The sequence below is a fragment of the Lontra canadensis genome, unplaced genomic scaffold, assembly GCF_010015895.1.
Source record: "Lontra canadensis isolate GAN:19392208 unplaced genomic scaffold, GSC_riverotter_1.0 scaffold7, whole genome shotgun sequence".
NCBI lineage: Eukaryota > Metazoa > Chordata > Mammalia > Carnivora > Mustelidae > Lontra > Lontra canadensis.
The window spans coordinates 27,162,961-27,185,124 of NW_022631001.1; the positions used below are offsets into that span (position 1 = coordinate 27,162,961).

Consider the following 22,164-nt stretch of genomic DNA (forward strand, 5'->3'; position numbering starts at 1 on the left):
GATTCCCGTAGTACACGAGAGTTTGTGCATTCAGAAAACTAGAGACTGTTAAGCAAAGTTCCAATTTCAGGAACCACATGCAAAGTTCTAAAAGAACCCCGTTAAGTCTGAAGATGATTTTTGTGGGCAAGGAGAAGAAATATATTGAACATTAGGCATCCATCAGTGATGAAGGAACTGCTTATAAGAGCTACTGTTAAAAGGATGGGTGTTTTTGTCTTGTGATTTGATAAAGTGATAGAGAATATGCATTATTAAAGTAATTGCAGGATTACAAATAGGACAAAGCAACAAGTAACAGCAGCTGGAAGGAAAAAATGTACTACATTTGTATTAACCATATGTTCCCACCAACACATCCTTCATGGTTGTTAATGCCACTAGCTCTATAAAAACTTGGAGTAAAGCATGTAATCACAAGTCTGCTTTTAGGAACAGAGAGGAGAAAAATAACTTGCATTATGAGTTTTTCTCCTATGCTAGTTGAATATAGCCTGCAATCAAGCACTTTTGAAGGTGAGAAGAATGGGTTCAAAGATACATGTACTGCAGTTGTTAGTAAGGGCTACAGGAAATTCAGGTATCCCACTGCAGAAAGGCCTTTAGTGTAGGTCTGTGAACAGAATATGGGCTTTCCTGTTTCCAGAAGGACTGCTTCCTATCTCCATCTACTTAAGTGAAGCCTTAGTACAAATGCAGGACATGCAAACCCTGGGGAGCCTTTGAATGGGACTTGGGATTGTCCGTGACTGAACACAGCAATGAGAGCTGAAGATGCAGTCACCATGGCCATGTTTTCTGAAACTGACCATTCACCTTGCCCTGACCTTGACTGTTGTCATAAGACCAAACAGCCCAGGTGTAAGAGTGCTTTAAAAAGCATCCTAGGGTCACCTGGGTGGCTCAGTGGGTTAAAGCCTCTGCCTTTGGCTCAGGTCATGATCTCAGGGTCCTGGGATCGAGCCCCACATCGGGCTCTCTGTTCGGCAGGGAGCCTGCTTCCTCCCTCTTTCTCTGCCTGCCTCTCTGCCTACTTGTGATCTGTCAAATAAATAAAATATTTTTAAAAAAGCATCCTAAATTGAATCCAGCTCAGGAGCCATCAGGTCAGAACTATAAACAAAAAACTCAGGGGACTGGAATAATTTTCAGCTGAAGACATTACTCAGGTACAGAAATCTAGTGAACCACCAATTGGACCATCAACCTTCAGTTCACAAGGGAAAAAAAAAAATCCTATGGTAAGACTAAAGCAATACTGGGAACCAGTGCGGAAACAGGAAGATCTCCACCGGGATGTAATGTCTTTAAGTGTCTGCACTAGGATGTGTTAGGTTGAGCAGCAACTCCAGTAGCCCTGCTGCACTTCCTCAGGGGAATCCTTGAGGCACCGACAGCCATGGTGCCCCACTACCAGGAACACCTCCTGGAGCCAGCAGGCCTCAATTGTCCCCACTCTCGTCTTCCCTGCTCCAAACTCCTTCAACCTTTGATCCAGATTTTTACCACCTTCCTTCCCCCCAAAAGGTCAGCTTCCACTTTCTACCACTCTAATTGCCATTGTTAGGGGGTAGTTTGTCTGCTGTAGGACATCTTTAGATCCAAACCTCTGACAATTACTAGGAAACCGATCCTAAGATATTCCTATCATGAGTCACAAAACAGGAATTTTCATTTTACACTGAATCAGCATAAGCTCTCCAGGGGAAGCAGCCACAGTGAGGTGATCCAACTCTGCTGGGTTGTCTTGTTAGAGTGATGAACAGCATCGGAGTTTCTGAATTAAGGACACAGCTCATTCCTCAGACAGGAGTAACTGCTTGTATACTTCAAGGAAAAGATAACCTTAAAATACCCTATAAAGGGACAAAGGATTTCTCTTATAGGAAAGGGCCCTTAGAGTTCACCCCTCAATAGGTTCTCAATGCATTTCATGGCTACTTCTGCTGGTATCAGGATTCATGCCCTGAGTACAGAAGTAGCATGAAGGAATGAGCAAAGTTTTAAGATCAGCATCACAATCCCACCTCCTGGTTCAGTTCCATCCCCTCTACAACTCAAAAACATTCTGGGGATCTTGTTGCTTAAGTCAGTATTAAGTGGAGACCCTTTAGACTGAGCAATGTCTGAATACAAAACCCTAGGAGAAAATGGAGTTTTCAGGCAAAGATTCTTGAAGTATCTGTAGGTTCAACATGAAGTAGGGAAGGGAACTCTTGGGTCTAGAATCCCACAAAAACACTGAAGACTGGACTTAAAAGGACTGTTATGATCTACTGTCCTCTAAACCCCAAGGGCAGGAAAGATTGAAACGAGGCCTCTTGAGACGGAAAAAAAATTCTCAAGGACTAGAACAGCTAGGGGTCCAGGAAGTACACAAGAGGGACCATATGTTTTTATGAGGACAAAATAAATACCAAGTCAGGAGCTTCAAAGAAAGAGGGAGAACTGAACAGGAATAGAACTAGGTCCCAGTAAAAGCCATTCATTTAGAGCCTGCCTTTCAAATTCCAGCAAGATGAATCCGAACTTAAGTGAACACCAAAGTGTTTCTCTGGTTTCAAGCTACCTAATTGAGAGGAAATATAGAATTAAGGAATGTTCAAACAGTCCAGGGGTCCTGAGGAAAGGGTTTGTAAAAGATCTCAGACAAGGCAGTTATCCTATAGATTTCTCTAGACCTTATGAATCATTCCTCAAAGAAGATTAGGATGGCTTGGAGGCAGAAAGTAGCTATAAAGCCAGCCTACTGAAAGCACCAGGAGGATAATGGGCTACAGGCAAAGCGCTCTTTTGACATGAGATATTTTAAGTCAGAATAGGAAAGGTAACAGCCAGTAACACTATCAAGAATGAGGAGGGTAGCTTTAAGAGATTATGCCAGAGTTAGAACCAAAGCTTGAAACAACTAAAGAAAAGTCCTTCCTTACATTGTAAAACACAGTAAATCTAGGAGTTAGAAATACCCTTCCTAATAAAAGGGGATTAATTCTTTTATCCCAACTGGTAGCTAGTATCAACCTCCAATGTTCTTTAGACACTGTTCCCTGTCCCAGGTTTTCCAGCAACCCCACAACAGCAAAGTAAAGCAAGCCTGGATAGGAAAATGCGCTCCACCTGGACTAAATTCGTTTCTAGTATTTGATCAGCTCAAAGCGCTTCTCTGAACTCAATACCAAATTTTGCTCCTCTGTTAGTGAAAATAAAGTGCTGTTTACTGCTTAAGTCTCAACTAAATTTTGTGATTTAGTGAGATAAAGGGAATTAGGTCTAGGCGTGTCGTTCATCTTGCTTGTCTTTCCCACAGCTAGGCAGCAGGAAATTCCCGGTCTCTTAAAGAAGGCAGAAAGAGAAAAGCAGAAAGACACTAACAGAAAAGAGAAACTAACTGATAGATCCAGTCATCCACATTCAACCCTCACCTTAGTTAGCAGCACAACGACCCTAGTGGACTCCGGAAGTCTCACTTAAATAGAAGGTGAAGGACATGAGTGGTCAGAGTTGGAAGCTGTACATGATTGGTCAGGCTGGAGCCAATGAGCTTCCTGGGTCTTTTTAACCGTAAGTAAAGTGGCAGCCCAGGTCAGGTGCTGGTTTTTTTTTTTTTTAAGTTGGGAGGCCCCGTCAGTGTGTACACCTGAATGATAATTAACTCTTCAGCATTTATTCCCAGGATTCAGATGGGGGTAAAAATGTTGCAACTATCAGAAATAGGCTAGAATCTGAAATTTGGTAGTAAAGAAAATAAACTCAACAAATAGTGATAGAACTCTACTCCACATGAAAAATAAATATTTTTTCCTTACTACTACAGATGACCCAAGTCATACAACTTTCTGCATAAACAGAGACCACTGCCAACACCTCCTTTTTAAGGTCTTTTCTAAGACTAAACTTCTTCCTCCAGAAACATATTTGGACAAAACAAGAATGTGGAAGTAGTGGCCATCCAGTCACTTCGTGGTCTCAAGCAGATGGCTTCTCTTGATATCAAAACCTACTTTTCATGTCTGAGACTGTTTCTCAACAATACATCCACATCCTCAGACTGAACTTAGGAAAATTGGTGAAATCTCTAAGGAGGGCAGCAGGAGTACAATTATTATCTGTACTTATTCATGCAATTCATTTTTCTAAGTATTCCTGGCAGGTTTCAGACAAGAAAAAGATCTCAGCTGTGGTTACTATATGGTTATTTTAAATCCATGACTTATTTTTCCTAGGTCGCAGAAAGTTATCAGAGGTTAGGTGTCCACCCAGAGAAGAGGTAGATGCATCATATTTCAAAAGGTTCCTATGGGTGGGGGTCACAGCTGCCAGAGATCCTACTAGCAGTACTTAAAATTCCCCATATATGGAAGCTTAAACCTTGTTGCACCTACCCTCTTAGATTGGAGAATTATGTCACCACTCAAGAAAAGTTTAAAGGGGCACCTGGGTGGCTCAGTGGGTTAAAGCCTCTGCCTTTGGCTCAGGTCGTGATCCCAGGGTTGGGCTCTCTGCTCAGCGGGGAGCCTGCTTCTCCCTCTCTCTCTGCCTACCTCTCTGCCTGCTTGTGATCTCTGTCAAATAAATAAATAAAATCTTAAAAAAAAGAGAAAAGTTTAAAAAGTAACAAGTAGTAATTTTATGTGTGTCCTAAAAGGGAATGTTCACAGGCATCAGCTTCTCTGTCTTCTTGAACCAACTCCATGTGAATTAGGCAACATTTTCATTCATGGGTAGAAAGCAGAATGAGTGCCCATGAATTTTTTTTTTTTTTTTTGCCTGAATCTTTAAATAACATTTCCACCTCCAGCTTCTTTAATTCTTAAAATATTTCCTTTCAATTATGTTAATAGAATTAACACAAAATTACTATTTAAGTTATTTAACAAATGTTTAACTGTCTATTACTTGAAAGGAATGTCACTGAGGAAAAAGGGGGCAAACCAGAAAGACACAGTACCTGCCTGTACAGAGGACAATTCTAGAGTAGAAGCTTAAGAAAAGTGTTTTTGCCTGGGTTCCACTGGAAGGGGAGCCTGAGTCATTAGCATATTTACTAGTGCTTTATTGAGGGTTGTAATTTCAGGCAAGCAGGAGAGACAGAAAGGGGAAAGGATTAGACAAAATAGGCAAGTCAGTGTAATGTTTTACCAAGCTGGTCACCATTTTGTAAGAAGTGTGACTGAATGTTACCATCATGGTACCATCTTGTCATTTTAGAAAACCTACTCAGAGAGGGAGGAGAATTTATCTGCTAGCTTCCGTATCTTGTTAAAAAATAAAGGTTGGTTGTTTTAGGAGTTAACATGTCCTGCTTCTGCATTGTCCCTGTATGAGCACCAAGCAGATTTTATAGGATCTTACGACTTAGTGTCAATAAGAAAAACCAGAGATGAGAAGTGAGAGATAGGTTCTTTTGGGCAAGAACTGTCTGCTAGTGCACACATGAACTTGATCAGGCTCCAGATGGAGAAGCTGCTACAGCTGTGGCTGGAAGGAAACCAGCAGACAAATTTCCATGGGACAGCTGATGATGAGAGGATCCAAAATGGTGTGTACAAAGAGTTCGATATATTGCATTCCTTGCACCATGCATATCTACCCATGCCCCATCATACCCAGCTCCTCTACCACAGTGAGTACAACAGTTATGTAGGAGAATGTCCTTATGCTTAGGAGATGCACATTGGAGTAAAGGTACACTGTCCTCATTTGTGTATCAAGTGTATGTGTAAGATATGGTTTATATATAAATACACTCATTCACCTATCCATGTGTGCATTTAAAACAAATATGGCAAAATGTTAATTTAATCTAGGTGGGGCATTTACTGATATTCATTGTACTATTTCAATGATTATGCATATTTAAAATGTTTTATGGAGTTGAAAAAATTGTCCTACCACTCCATCAACTTTGCTTTCATGCTTGTTTGAAAATGAATACTAATGAAACATTGAACACCACATCAAAAGTTAATGACGTACTATATGTTGGCTAATTGAACTTAATAAAAAATACATAAAACATTCAAAAAGAAAATGAATGACACTATTTTTAGAGACAGATGTCATTGAAGTCAACTTGTGAGGAAATACAGTATGAGTTATCCACTACTATCCTAACCCTGAAGCCATGTCCTTTTTATATGGTTCCAAACATGCAATTCATCACTAGATTCTGGGGCTCTATGCTTAGCACTTGATTTGGAAAGGCTCATATTAATAGGGCTAGGGGAAAGTATACCGTAAGAAGTATCAACCCTCTGTTTTAGTTACCTATTGCTGTATAACTAACTACCCCATTTAAATATAATGTTTATTCTGAATTGAAATCAGGATCTTCAAGATATATCAGCACCCTTTTGTTCACTGCAGCACTATTCACAATAGTAAAGATATGGAAACAACCCTAATGTCCATCAACAGCTGAATGGAAGAAGAAAATATGTATATACATAGAATGGAATGTTATTCTGCCTTAAAAAGAAGAAATAGCACCATTTGTGATAACATGGATCAACCTAGAGAACATTATGCCAAGTGAAATAAGAGAAGGCACGGAAGGATAAATACTGCATAATTTCACTTATATGAGGTATCTAAAATAGGCAAACTCACAGAAGCAGAGAATAGAATGGTGGTTACCAGGAGCTGGGGGGAGGAGAAATGGAGAACTGGTACTGGATAGATATACAATTTCAGTTCTACATGATGAAAAAGTTCTAGAAATTTGCTGTACAATATAATACTCATAGTTAACAATGAAGTATATGTCCCTTTAACGCATGTTAAGAGAACAGTTCCATGTTAAGTGTTTTTTACCACAAACATACAGAACAGATATAGGGAAATTTCTGGAGGTGGTGGATATGTTTAGTATCTTGATTGTGATGATGGTATCACAGGTATATGTACATGTCCAAACTGAAGAAAATGTATACATTAAATAGATGCAAATTTTTGTTTGTCAATTATAGCTCAATGAAGCTTTAAAAATGCAGGTTTAGTAGCTTAAAACAAATGTTTATCATGTCACAGCAGTCAGAAATCTGGACATGACTGAGCTGGATGGTCTGCAATCAAGGTGTCATCCAGGCCTTAATCATCTCAAGGCTCAACTAAGGGAGGATCCGTTTTTTTTTTTTAAATATATTTATTTATTTGACAGCAGGAGGATTACAATTAGGAAGAGACACAGACAGAGAGAGGGGGAAAGCAGGTTCCCCACTGGGCAGGAAGCCCGATATGGGGCTTAATCCTAGGACCCTGAGGTCATGACCTGAACTGAAGGCAGAGGCTTAACCCACTGAGCCACCCAGGTGCCCCGGGAGGATCCGTTTCTAAGCTCACTCACCTGGCTCAGCCTCAGGTTCTCTCTGGCTGCTTGCTGAAGACATCAGTTTCTTGCCACATGAACATCTCCATAGGGCTTCTCACAACATGGAAGTTTGACTTGATTCTCCATAAAAGAGGCTCTGAGAGGGAGAAAATAAGAAGGTCAGAAAGACAGAAATCAGTCTTTCAGTAACCTCATCTTCGAAGTGAATTTCAATGCTTTTGGCACATTCTACTTGTTAGAAATAAGTCACTAGGTATTTTCACTCTCAAGGGGAAGTAATTGCACAAGAGCATGAATATCAGGGGAGTAGGGATCACTGGCCCCCATTTTAGAGGCTGCCTACCATATCCTCCTGCTTAAACCCTAATGTCCATGATCAGATTTAAAACCAACTCAGAATAAAGACACACAACTCATATTAGTTAACTTTTATTTCTTTTTTTTTTTTTTTAGTAGGTTCTATGCCCAGCATGGAGCCTACTGAGGGACTTGAGATCAAGACCTGAACTGAGATAAGAGTCAGATGCTTAACAAACTGAGCCACCCAGGCACCCCCGTATTAGTTAATTTTTAATTAACTTTTCCTACTCTTAGAAAAAGTACCCTTTAATATAGCAAGAGAAGAAGAAAAGGGAAGCATATGGTGCCATATATTAAGAGCTCCTACTGGAATTGTGCCCAGGGCAGTTGAGAGGGCAGTCTGTGGGCCTTGTTTTCAGCCTGCCAGTTTGTAATTCCGGTTGAATCTACTTTCTATGGCTATTCTTGCCATCAACCGTCTTGGACTCTGAGAGTTTTTCACACCCAAAGTTTATCATGGAATATGCTCAGGATGAACACCTGGTGTGAACTATGCAGAGAGAGAAGGTGAATTACAACACAGTTTCACTAGACTTCTCAACTGATCCTATGAGGTAGTTTGGAGGGGAGATAGCCCTGTACACTTGTCTTGATTGGGGAAGAGGGACAAATCCTTATACCTAGGATCAAGGAGACATTGGATATAGTCATTGCATTAGGAGGGTGCATAATTTAAGGTGATGGAGTATCCTCTGGCTGAAGGTAATTCCTGGAAAGGAATGCAGCTGTGAGCCTTCAGTGGTCAACACTCCTAGCTACTGAGTGAAATGCTTCAACCCTGCAGGGGGATCTGTGTGGTGCTCTGCAGTCTAGAATTAGGAATGTTCATAACTAAGTAGTTTTCTGAGGGGACTTGGAGGTGGGTGAGGAAATAAACCCTTAAAAGTTTTCCTGGTTGCTCTATTTTTAATTTCTTGAGGAATCTCCACAATGTTCTCCAAAGTGGCTGCACCAACTTGCATTCCCACCAACAGTGTAAGAGGGTTCCCCTTTCTCCACATCCTCTCCAACACATGTTGTTTCCTGTCTTGCTATTTGGCCATTCTAACTGGTGTAAGGTGGTATCTCAATGTGGTTATAATTTGAATCTCCCTGATGACTAGTGATGATGAACATTTTTTTATGTGTCTGATAGCCATTTGTATGTCTTCATTGGAGAAGTGTCTGTTCATATCTTCTGCCCATTTTTTGATATGATTATCTGTTTTGTGTGTGTTGAGTTTGAGGAGTTCTTTATAGATCCTGGATATCAATCTTTTGTCTGTACTGTCATTTGTAAATATCTTCTCCCATTCTGTGGGTTGCCTCTTTGTTTTCTTGACTGTTTCCTTTGCTGTGCAGAAGCTTTTGATCTTGATGAAGTCCCAAAAGCGCTTCCCTATGACCCTGACATTGCACTACTGGGTATTTACCCCAAAGATACAGATGTAGTGAAAAGAAGGGCCATCTGTACCCCAATGTTTATAGCAGCAATGGCCACGGTCGCCAAACTGTGGAAAGAACCAAGATGCCCTTCAACGGACGAATGGATAAGGAAGATGTGGTCCATATACACTATGGAGTATTATGCCTCCATCAGAAAGGATGAATACCCAACTTTTGTAGCAACATGGATGGGACTGGAAGAGATTATGCTGAGTGAAATAAGTCAAACAGAGAGAGTCAAGTATCATATGGTTTCACTTATTTATGGAGCATAATAAATAGCATGGAGGACAAGGGGAGATGGAGAGGAGAAGGGAGTTGTGGGAAATTGGAAGGGGAGGTGAACCATGAGAGACTATGGACTCTGAAAAACAATCTGAGGGTATTGAAGGGGCGGGGGGTGGGAGGTTGGGGGATCCAGGTGGTGGGTATTGGAGAGGGCATGGATTGCATGGAGCACTGGGTGTGGTGCAAAAATAATGAATACTGTTACGCTGAAAAAAAAAAAAAGTTTTCCTGGTTGGAGAATGGACTCTTCTACTGTTGCTTCTGTGCTTAATATCATATTTCTTCTTGGATAAGAAATCATGAAATAGATATAAAAGTGAAAACAGTTTTTAAAGATAATATTAAGACCAAAGAAATAGATAAAAATCCCAGAGAAAGAATGTAAACAGACATTTTAACAAAAATACACCCACCTCAATTTTGATTGTTACTTTTTAGATACAAATAAATGAGATATAACTAGTACAACTAAAATATGAGAAACGCATAAGTTCAGAAAATAAAATCAAACAATTTCTTTTGTATTTATTAGTTAACTTTCTTTTGTTTTAATTTAAATGAGAGATTGTGGGCTCTGAGAAATAAACAGGGTTTTGGAGGGGAGGAGAGAGGGGATTAGTTGAGCTTGGTGGTGGGTATTAAGGAGGGCATATATTGCATAGAGCACTGGGTGTGGTGCATAAACAATGAATCTTGGAACACTGAAAAAATTTAAAAAAAGATTTTGTATAATAATATTCACTTAAAATTAATAAATTTTGTCAAAAAAATTAAATTCAATTATCCAACATACATCATTAGTTTCAGATGTAGTGTTCAAGAATTCATCAGTGTATAATTCACCCAGTACTCATCACATCACATGACCTCTTTAATGCCCATCACCCAGCTGCCCCATGCCCCCACCCACCTCTCCTTCCACAACTCTTTTTCCAGAGTCAAGAGTCCTTCACGGTTTGTCTCCCTCTCTAATTTCTTCCCATTTAGTTTTCCCTCCTTTCCCCTATGATTCTCTGCACCATTTCTTATATTCCATGTAAGTGAAACCATATCATAGTTGTCTTTCTCTGCTTGAATTATTTCACTCCCAGTTCCATCCATGTCAAAGTAAGTGGTAGGTATTCATCCTTTTTGATGGCTGATAATATTCTACTGTATATATAAACCATATCTTCTTTATCCATTCATGTCTTGAAGGACATGTCGGCTTCTTCCACAATTTGGTTATTGTGGACATTGTTATGAACTAGGGGTGTAGGTGCCCCTTCTTCTCACTTATCTGTATCTTTGGGGTAAATACCAAGTAGTGCAATTCCTAGGTCATAGGGTAACTCTATTTTTAACGTTCTGAAGAACCTCCAAACTGTTTTCCAAAGTGGATGTACCAACTTGCATTCCCACCAACAGTGTAAGAGGTCTCTCCTCTCTCCACATCCTTGTCCACATTTGTTGCTTCCTGTCTTGTTAATTTTAGCCATTCTGACTGGAGTGTGGTGGTATGTCATTGTGGTTTTGATTTGTATTTCTCTGATGCCAAGTGACATTGAGCATTTCTTCATATGTCTGTTGGCCATTTGTATGTCTTCTTTATAGAAACATTTGTTCATGTCTTTTGCCCATTTCTGGACAGGACTGTTTGATTTGGGGGTATTGAGTTTGAGAAGTTCTTTATAGATGTTGGGTACCAGCCCTTTATCTGATATATCCTTTGCAAATATCTTCTCCCATTCTGTAGGTTGCCTTTTAGTTTTGTTGACTGTTTCCTTTGCTGTGCATAAGCTTTTTATGTTGATGAAGTCGCAAAAGTTCATTTTTGCTTTTGTTTCCTTGCCTTTAGAGATGTCTCTACCAAGAAGTTGCTGCAGCTGAGGTTAAAGAGGTTGCTGCCTGTATTCTCCTCTAGGATTTTGATGGATTTCTCATATTGAGGTCTTTTATCCATTTTGAGTTTTTCTTTGTGTATGGTATAAGAGAATGGTCCAGTCAGAAGCAAGACGGTGGAGGAGTAGGAAACATAATAGCATTAGGTCCCGGGAGTTCAGCTAGATAGTTATCAAACCATTCTGAACACCTACAAACTCAACAGGAGATAAAAGAGAAGAGCAGCAATTCTAGGAACAGAAAATTGACCACTAAAAGAAGTCCTAGCCTCAGCATCAGACAAAAAAAGAAATAAAAGGCATCCGAATTGGCAAAGAAGAATTCAAACTCTCACTCTTTACAGATGATATGATACTTTATGTGGAAAACTGAAAAGACTCCACTCCAAAACTGCTAGAACTCATACAGGAATTCAGTAAAGTGTCAGGATATAAAATCAATGCACAGAAATCAGTTGTATTTCTATACACCAATAACAAGACAGAAGAAAGAGAAATTAGGAAGTGGATCCCATTTAAAATTGCACCCAAAAACATAAGATACCTAGGAATAAACCTAACCAAACAGGTAAAGGATCTACACTCAGAAAATTATCAAGTACTCATGAAAGAAATTGAGGAAGACACAAAGAAATAGAAAAACATTCCATGCTCATGGACTGGAAGAACAAATCTCGTGAAAATGTCTATGCTACCTAAAGCAACCTACACATTTAATGCAATCCCTATCAAAACACCATCAGTTTTTTTTCAAAGAAATGGAACAAATAATCCTAAAATGTATATAGAACCAGAAAAGACCCTGAATAGCCAGAGGAATGTTGAAAAAGAAAACCAAAGTTGGAAAGCTAGGTAGCTATATGTAGAAGAATGAAACTCGACCATTCTCTTACACCGTACACAAAGATAAACTCAAAATGGATAAAAGACCTCAACGTGAGACAGGAATCCATCAGCATCCTAGAGAAGAACATAGGCAGTAATCTCTTCAATATCAGCCACAGCAACTTCTTTCAAGATATGTCTCCAAAGGCAAAGGAAACAAAAGCAAAAATAAACTTTTGGGACTTCATCAAAATCAAAAGCTTCTGCACAGCAAAGGAAACAGTCAACAAAACAAAGAGGCAACCCACGGAATGGGAGAAGATATTTGCAAATGACAGTACAGACAAAAGGTTGATATCCAGGATCTATAAAGAACTCCTCAAACTCAACACACACAAAACAGATAATCATATCAAAAAATGGGCAGAAGATATGAACAGACACTTCTCCAATGAAGACATACAAATGGCTATCAGACACATGAAAAAATGTTCATCATCACTAGCCATCAGGGAGATTCAAATTATAACCACATTGAGATACCACCTTACACCAGTTAGAATGGCCAAAATTAGCAAGACAGGAAACAACATGTGTTGGAGAGGATGTGGAGAAAGGGGAACCCTCTTACACTGTTGGTGGGAATGCAAGTTGGTGCAGCCTCTTTGGAGAACAGTATGGAGATTCCTCAAGAAATTAAAAATAGAGCTTCCCTATGACCCTGCCATTGCACTACTGGGTATTTACCCCAAAGATACAGATGTAGTGAAAAGAAGGGCCATCTGTACCCCAATGTTTATAGCAGCAATGGCCATGGTCACCAAACTGTGGAAAGAACCAAGATGCCCTTCAATGGACAAATGGATAAGGAAGATGTGGTCCATATACACTATGGAGTATTATGCCTCCATCAGAAAGGATGAATACCCAACTTTTGTAGCAACATGGACGGGACTGGAAGAGATTATGCTGAGTGAAATAAGTCAAGCAGAGAGAGTCAATTATCATATGGTTTCACTTATTTGTGGAGCATAACAAATAGCATGGAGGACATGGGGAGTTAGGAGAAGGCAGTTGGGGGAAATTGGAAGGGGAGGTGAACAATGAGAGACTATGGACTTTGAAAAACAATCTGAAGGGTCTGAAGAGGTGGGGGGTGGGAGGTTGGGGGAACCAGGTGGTGGGTATTAGAGAGGGCAGGGACTGCATGGAGCACTGGGTGTGGTACAAAAAAAATGAATACTGTTATGCTGAAAATAAAAAATAAAAAAGAAAAGAAAGAAAACCAAAGTTGGCAGCACCACAATTTCAGACTTTAAGCTCTGTTACAAAGCTGTACTCATCAAGACAGTAGGGTACCGGCACAAAAACGGACACATAGATCAATGGAACAGACTAGAGAACCCAGAAATAGACCCTCACCTCTATGGTCAACTCATCTTCAACAAAGCAGGAAAGAATGTCCAATGGAAAAAAAGTCTCTTCAGCAAATGCTGTTGGGAAAATTGGACAGCCACATGCAGAATAATGAAATCGGACCATTTCCTTACACCACACACAGAAATAGACTCAAAATGGATGAAATACCTCAATGTGAGAAAGGAATCCATCAAAATCCTTGAGGAGGATACAGGCAGCAACCTTCTTGACCTCAGCCACAGCAACTTTTTCCTAGAAACATCACCCAAGGCAAGGGAAGCAAGGGCAAAGATGAACTACTGGGATTTCACATTTGTTGTTTCCTGTCTTGTTAATTTTAGCCAACAAAACCAAAAGACAACTGACAGAATGGGAGAAGATAATTGCAAATGACATATCAGATAAAGGGCTAGTATCCAAAATCTAGAAAGCACTTACCCAACTCAACACCCCAAGAATAATCCAACCAAGAAATAGGGAGAAGACATGAACTAAGATTTCTGCCAAGAAGACATCCAAATGGCCAACAGACATATGAAAAAGTGCTCAATATCACTGGGCATCAAGGAAATCCAAATCAAAACCACAGAGATACTACCTCACACCATTCAGAATGACTAAAATTAACCAGTCAGGAAATGACAGATGTTGGCGAGGATGCAGAGAAAGGGGAACCCTCCTACACTGTTGGTGGGATTGCAAGCTGGTGCAGCCACTCTAGAAAACAGCATGGAGGTCCTCAAAAAGTTGAAAATAGAGCTACCCTATGACCCAGCAATCATACTACTGGGTATTTATACTCAAGATACAAATGTAGTGATCCAAAGGGTTATGTGCACCCAAATGTTTATAGCAGCAATGTCCACAATAGCCAAACTGTGGAATGAACCTATATTTCCATCAACAGTTGAGTGGATAAAGAAGATGTGGTATATATATATATATATATATATATGTATTTTATCTATATCTATATAGATAGATAGATATATAATGTAGCCTTCAAAAGAAATGAAATCTTGCCATTTGCAATGACATGGATGATACTAGAGGGTATTATGCTGAGTGAAATAAGCCAACCAGAGAAAGACAATTATCATATGATTTCTCTGATAGGAGGAATTTCAGAGGCAGGGAAGGGGCTTGTGGAGGGTACAGAATGAAAAATATGAAACAAGATGGGATCAGGAGGCAGATAAACCATGAGACTCTTAATCTCACAAAACAAACAGGGTTGCTGGGGGTTGTGGTGTAGGGATAGCGTGGCTGGGTTATGGACATTGTGGAGGGTATGGGCTACAGTGAGTGCTGTGAAATGTGTAAGCCTGATGATTCAAAGACCTGTACCCCTGGGGCAAATAATACATTATATGTTAATAAAAATAATTTAAAAAAAAGAATGTTCCAGTGTCATTCTTCTGCATGTGGCTGTCCAATTTTCCCAGAACCATTTATTGAAGAGATTGTCTTCTTTTCCATTGGATATTCTTTCCTGCTTTGTTGAAGATCAGCTGACCAAAAAATCAATGGAACAGAACAGAGAATCCAGAAACAGACCCTCCACTCTGTGGTCAACTATTGGTTAACTTTCTAGCAATGGAAACCTTAGGGAGGGATCCATATAGAGAGCTGGAAATAACAGATTCTCATAGCAGGAGCCAAAGATCTTTAGTAATTGATGTCTCTAACTGCACCCTGACCTCAAGAGACTGATTAAACTGATTGAACTCTAAGGAGGATTATTTTGCCGTTTGGAAAATTCTGCTTCATTTTCTATACAAAGAGACAGTTTTGGTGAAGAAACAACTGAAATCTTCATTAGGTGGTATTGTGGCTGGCTCCTAATGCCACAAACTGAAATTCCTCCCTTGGAAGATACAACAGGGTCCTAATGAATAGTATCTCCAGCAAAAAGGGCTGTGTGATTGAAATGGGATTGTGTATCAGTACTTATTTGTCAGTATACATGTATGCACACACAAACACTCCTGAACTATACACCTGACACTTGCCCTTATGCCTAGGCTTTATGTCCAAACAAAGCTTTGGCAATGAACTATAGACAAAATTTCCTAGTTCCTCCAACATAACTTCTGAGGTTCAATGCCTGCAGTCAGTGAAGATTCCCACTACTGCCTAAAATCCATTGACCTGTTGACTAAACCCTCTCTTCCTTTCACATTCTACTTTATTTTATAATGTGTCCTAAGCCAGTTAAGTGTCAGATTTTCATTTTTAAAAAGACCATAGAGTAATACTCCATTGTATATATACCACATCCTTATCCATTCATCTACTGATGGACACTTGGGCTGCTTCCATAATTTGGCTATTGTAAATAATGGTACAATAAACATAGGGGTTCATATATCTTTTTAAATTAATGATTTCATTTTTGTTAGTTAAATATCCAGTAGTGTGATATTACTGGATGACATGGAAATGCTATTTTTAATATTTTGAGGAAACTCCATACTGTTTTCCACAGTGGCTATATAGTTTGCACTCCCGCCAACAGAGCACGAGTGTTCCCTTTTTCCTATGACCTTGCCAACACTTGGTATTTCTTAGGTTTTTGATTGTAGCCATTTTTAAAAATTATTAGCTAGAGCATTAGCCTCTACATTCTCCTTCCTGGCTGCACTCTGGGACTTAAAGCCATACCCCTGATGTGATTTTTATTTTTTAAAAGATTTTATATATTTGAGAGAGGGAGACAGAGCACAAAGGAAGAGTGAGAGGGAGAAGCAGACACTCCGCTGAGCAGACAGCCAGATGCAGAGCTCCATCCCAGGCCCCTGAGATCATGACCCAAGCCAAAGACAGACACCCAACTGACTGAGCCACCCAGGCGCCCTGATGAGATTTTTTAAAAGGAGTGGTCCATACTAGAGCTTCTCAAATGTCAATATGCATGTAAATCACCTGGAAGGTCTTGTTAAAATGTAGACTCGGATTAAATGAGTCTGAAGTGAGGATGCCTGCGTGGCTTAGTTGGTTAAGCATCTACTTCAGCTCAGGTCATGATCCTGGAATCCCGGGATTAAGTCCCATGTTGGGTTCCCTTCTCAGTGAGAAGTCTGCTACTCCCTCTGTCCCTCATCCTGCGCTCATGCTCAAATAAATAAATAAAATCTTAAAAAAATATAAAATAAAAAAAAACGAGTCTGAAGTGGAAGACAAAATTTTGTATTTTTAACAAGCTCCTAGGTAATTGTACTACTGGACTAAGGATCATACTTTGAGTAGCAAGAGTTTAATAGACCCTGATCATTTCTTATAGTATAAAGACTCTTCTACCAGGAAATTTAAAAACTCCTTATTAAACAACTCTGGGTGGAAAGGAAGAACTAAACAAATGTAGAATTTCAAAAAAATGGTACATACTGAAGATACTTCACGTTAGAATATATGTAATAAAATAAAAGCAGAAGTCAAAGAAAAAACTTTACTTTTTTAAAAAAATTTTTATTTTCTTTAGACACAGAGAGTGAGACAAAGGGAAAGAGATAGGGGCAGAGGGAGAGTGAGAGAATCTTAAGCAGGCTCCACACCCAGTGCAGAGCCTGACACAGGGCTCAATCTCACAACCCTGAGATCATGACCTGAGCTGAAATCAAGAGTCAGACACTTTATCAACTGGGGTGCCCAGATGCTTCAAATACCTATTTTAATAAAATAAGAAAACTAAATTTACAAGGTTAGAACAAATTAAACTAAAATAAACCAAAAAGAATAAAGATTAGTGAATAAGTAAATACATATAGTTTAGAAACAATAATAAATAGAATAAATAGAAATCCTAGTTATGTAATACAGTGAACACAGCAGAATAAACTAGCTGAAATACGGACACTGAAGGACTCCATTAAAAAGTCTGTGTTTTTCTCCTTTTCCTGCTTCTGTTCTTGCTAGGACCTGCACCCCTACTTTATACATATAAGCAATGTATATCCTCCTTGTAAGAGACAAACAGTTAATTATTTCTTCAGAATCTTCCAGCACAATAGATAACATCCAAAGATGACCATCATATGCATATTCCAGACCACTGGCACCAGACATCTTGATGTTCAGACCCCCTGGCTCCAAGGAAATAAATGACTTATGAAAGACACCTAGACCATTGTCCTTGCTTTAACTGGTTTCTGGAAGCCTGAGAGGACACACAAAGCAGACCACCATCCTAAAAAAAAAAAAAACCAAAAAAACAAAACAAAACAAAAAACCCAAGAGGGGCACCTGGGTGGCTCAACGAGTTAAGCCTCTGCCTTTGGCTCAAGTCATGATCTCAGGGTCCTGGGATTGAGCCCTACATTGGGCTCTCTGCTCAGCAGGGAGCCTGCTTCTCCCTCTCTCTCTCAGCCTGCTTCTCTGCCTCCTTGTGATCTCTGTCTCTCTCTCAGATAGATAAATAAAATCTTAAAAAAAAAAAAAAAACCCCAGACCCCAAGCAAAGATGAGACTTTTTCCTTTCTGAGTCTCTTAGGTGCTCTGTCTGGGTCTACACTCTCTCTATATCTTCAGTAAACTCTGCTCTCACTCCCTCTGGGCTCATGTTTGATTTCTACCCTGTATGTAGCCAAGGATTCTCCTAGTGGGTTCTGTGGGACCCCCTCTGGGTCCTTGGACTCAGCCTGTCCACATCATAGCTAATCAAATCAAGGATAAAAGGGATAGCCCAAATATATAAAATAAAAAAAGGATAAGAGGAAATAACCACTGAAGCTGATTAAAGAAAATAAAAATTACTAGAGAACATTTTGCACAATTCTATGCACATAAATTAGAAAACCTAAATGAAAATGATATAGTATAATGCAGTACATTCTATCAAAATTGATCTCAGGAGGGTGCCTGGGTGGCTCAGTGGGTTAAGCCTCTGCCTTCGGCTCAGGTCATGATCCCAGGGTCCTGGGATCGAGCCCCGCCTGCATTGGGCTCTCTGCTCAGCAGGGAGCCTGCTTCCTCCTCCTCTCTCTCTCTGCCTGCCTCTCTGCCTACTTGTGATCTATGTCAAATAAATAAATAAAATCTTTTAAAAAAATGATCTCAGTAGAAAGCCCAAATCTGCACTAAAAAACAAACAAACAAACAAAAAAAAAAAAACGGAAAAAAAAATTAAGAATTACTCCTGATACTGAACTGGGCCCTTGGGCTCTCTAAACAATGGAAATTGGTAAGAGACCAAATGGGAGTTTCAGGCAAGGCTTTTTTGGGTTTATGCTAGCACACAAGGGAGGCAGCACAAAGGAAAGAATCCTCAGATTGACTGCCTAAGGAGAGGTAAGGGAGAGTTTTTTCAAGAAACATGGGTGGTAAAAGGATGATGTTAAGTCTGGAGAGGTGGGTATTTCTTAGGACCTATGCACTTAAATGTCATGCTTCCTCATGTGCTGCATGTCTAATTAATATGTTAAATCTCCACCCCTGGGCATGATGTTTAGTGTTATAATGATGGGAAAACGTAGGTGAAAGTTCAGCAGTGGGGTCCATCTTGGGGCAGATTCATTTGGTCAGGTCTTCACCAGTCTTTGTAGTCTAGTGTCTCCTTTTTGTAAGCCTGCTCCTTTTAGTAAGCATGCTGCCTCCACATTCCTGAAACATATGCTATGTAAGAGCATGGAGTTTTAGCTATCCTGGAAGGTCTATTACTCAAGGACATACAGCTTCAGCTACCAAGGATTGCTGGACTTGGTGGTTAGGGTTGAAAGGACCAGAGTACAGTCTATGCTCTCATTTCCACAAAACAAAAACAAAACACAAAACCCCACTAGATTCAGACAATTTTATAGGAGACTAACAGAAAAAGAGAGAGAGAAATTGTAGAGAAAGAAAAGCATTCATATTTTTCCTTACAAAGTATTACATTGATGGCTGTACCTGATAAAAGCTGCACAAAAAAAGGGAAACTAAAGACTAACTTTCTTACAAGTATTGATATAAAATTCTATTATCAGCAATGCAGAATTCTTGTACCACACCAATTTTTCTGCTTTATTCCTTTTCAGGCTATGTGTGATAGCTTTGTCCAATAATTAGTGGCATAAAAAGCTGGGTATCCTTCCATATTATGCAGGCTATGACATTCTGAAAGGAGAAAAAAAGATGCTGAAAAGTTTTGCTTCTACATAGGATACCTTTCCTTTATCATTATTCCCTTGGGTCTTTGCCCTTTTGGGAGTGCCTCCTCTTCCTCTTGGAACTCTTCTGCGTGGGACTGGGTGTGGTGACTTAAAAGCCACCCCTTGTTTGTGAGAATCCACCACTGCCACTTATGTCTCTGCAGGGGCCAGGGTGAACCCCAGGGGAAAGCAGTCCATCTGTCCCAATGGGCACTGTTGCAGCTTAGCTGCCTCATCTCACGTTGGGGCTACTTGGGTTAGCAGTCCTTTTGTCTCCTGCATTTCACTGCCTGCCTCCTTTTCCTACCTGATTTCCACATTGTTGTTTAGGTTTACATTCTGGCTTGTTCTCTGAATTATCCTGTAGACAATAGGGACCCACAAGTTTTAAACTTTTAGCACAGCAGTTTTGGGGACTAGTTCTCTTGCAGGTGTGAAGACTGGACCTTCTAATAGATGCTAAACCTAGTAAATTGAACTTAAACCATCCTGTGTCATCATTAGGAATATGCTGTCAGGCTGAGAAAGACATGAAGCACCCTTCCTCCTGTCAAAGGCAACAGAATGCCTTCACCATTCACATCACTGAGAACTCTGTCTCTGATGAGGAATTGGGGAACTGGGAGCATGCAGCATTGTCTCTTGATGTTTTTGTATTTCCAATATCTCTATATCCTTTGCCACTAAAAAAAGAGAGAGAAATTTTAATTTGTGCTGGTTGGGCTTCTCTTTTTGTCTTCTTTCTTCTCAGTCCTGCCCCATCATGATGCCTAGGCAGAAGTCACAGCCTTTAAAATGTGGTCCATTCAACCCTCTAGCCTCATCTACTGTCATTCTCTTTCAAGTATCCTGCATTCTATCTTCTCTGGTTTATTCTCTGCTTGGAGAATATTTTGTCTTTTTGTGCTGAGGTCCATGCCCTTCCCCCAGTTTGAAAAGCTTATCTTCCTTGGTCTACCTTATACTCTTTCCGTTCTCTGTCAAATAAGACTTTATAACACAATGATGTGAGATATATTTAGCCCAACCTAAAAGCCCAGGCAGAACTGAGGAACAGTGAAACGAACTTTGAGAGATTAAGTATAGTACCAGCATGAAGAATTCTACAACAAAGTAAAATGAATTATGACTACTAGAATTTGAATCCTGATTCTCTGACTTAGAAGCTTCATGACCTTCTATGCACTTCAGTGTCATCTATAAAATGTTGATGTGATGATTGTTTAGAGGGTTGTGAAAATGCAACAAGAGATCAGCTTTGTAAGTCATTAGCAGGGCATTTGGCACAAAGCAGGCTTTAATAAATCTAACTCATTGTGGGCCTTTTGTTTTCTTTTCAGGATTCACTCTATATTCTCTTAGGTATCTTCTGAGCACTTGAAAAAACAAAGACTCTTCATCCGCTAATCATCTGCTTCCTTCTGCAATCTGGAAAGCCCCAGAGGCCAGAACAAAGAGGGAAAAAAACCAAAAACCAAAAACCAAAAAACCAGTCTCTGGAGGAGTTGCAGTATTTGGCTGTTGGCGGAGGCTAAGAGAAGCAGGGGTGTCCAGGTGGAAAGCAGGATGATAGACTCTTAAGGGGAAAAGAGGACTCCAGTGGGAGATCTTTGAAAGTGATAACACTCCTCATTGTGACTCTGTTGTTCATCTTTGATTTTATGTGGCTCTTCCTGCTCCTCCTGAAGGGTACTGAATAAATCCCTCTTCTTTTGAGTGAAAAGAAGTGTGGACACATCAGAGGAAGCTGAATAGAGAATGCAACAGTAATGTGGGTAACTGACCTGGGGACTTGGTGTGGGGCTGATGGGAGTTTAAAGGCCAGGATCAACCTAGAAAGGAAGATATAAGTCCTCCATCATACTGTAAAGGGCTGGCCAGGTGTGGTGGGTAGTGCTGATATGAAGATCACCACTTGGAAATGGTGAGAGGGTGGAAGGAGAAAGAAGGAACGGGGAGCACTTTGCTTTGCTTCAAAGCTGAGAAAGGAAGGAGTGAGTCCAAACTTTCGATAAGGGAGAGCCGGTTTTCAGAGTCCAAGGGGGAGTTTTGAGAAAAGAAACTGAGCAGTAGGACTGATTGGGAGCACGCTTATTTGGTTGTAGAGGGGAGGCACAGGGTTATTATAAACACAAAGGCTCCATTCAAGTAAGTTATACATTATTGCTTATTTCTTTAAGACAATTTAGATTTGAACTGTGTATTTCCAACACTTTAAATAGGAATGAAAAATCCCCATGTATCTTCTGATTTAGTTACTGAAATTGACTTGTGTAAACTTTTCTTTAGTGATTGGCCCTCCAGGTTTTCACGTATATGTCTACAGGATTGAAGGAAGAGGCAGATTCTGGGCTGGAAAAGTCTTAGAAGAGCTTGACCAAAGCTTTCTGAACAGTACACCTCAACAATCAGGAAGCAATTTTATCTGCATGTTGCTCTAGGTAGTAGCTATGTGGGTGTGTTCATGTGCTAACTTTATAAAAATCTATCAAGCTGTACACCTGAATCTGTG

At 39.9% G+C, this 22,164-nt stretch overlaps 1 protein-coding gene across 2 annotated transcripts in view; it reads right to left on the reverse strand.

The window, feature by feature from the left end:
• Positions 1-7,351: 7,351 nt before the first annotated feature.
• TRIM68 (tripartite motif containing 68) overlaps positions 7,352-22,164 on the reverse strand; it is a 30,616-nt gene continuing 15,803 nt past the window's right edge. The window contains exon 8 of one of the 2 annotated variants that reach the window (XM_032853268.1): positions 7,352-7,466. In XM_032853268.1, coding sequence (XP_032709159.1) covers positions 7,388-7,466 — 79 coding nt within the window. In that variant the 3' untranslated portion in view covers positions 7,352-7,387. Of the gene's footprint in view, positions 7,467-21,726; positions 21,973-22,164 lie in introns of those variants that run through there. The other variant, XM_032853267.1, reaches the window with a different exon arrangement.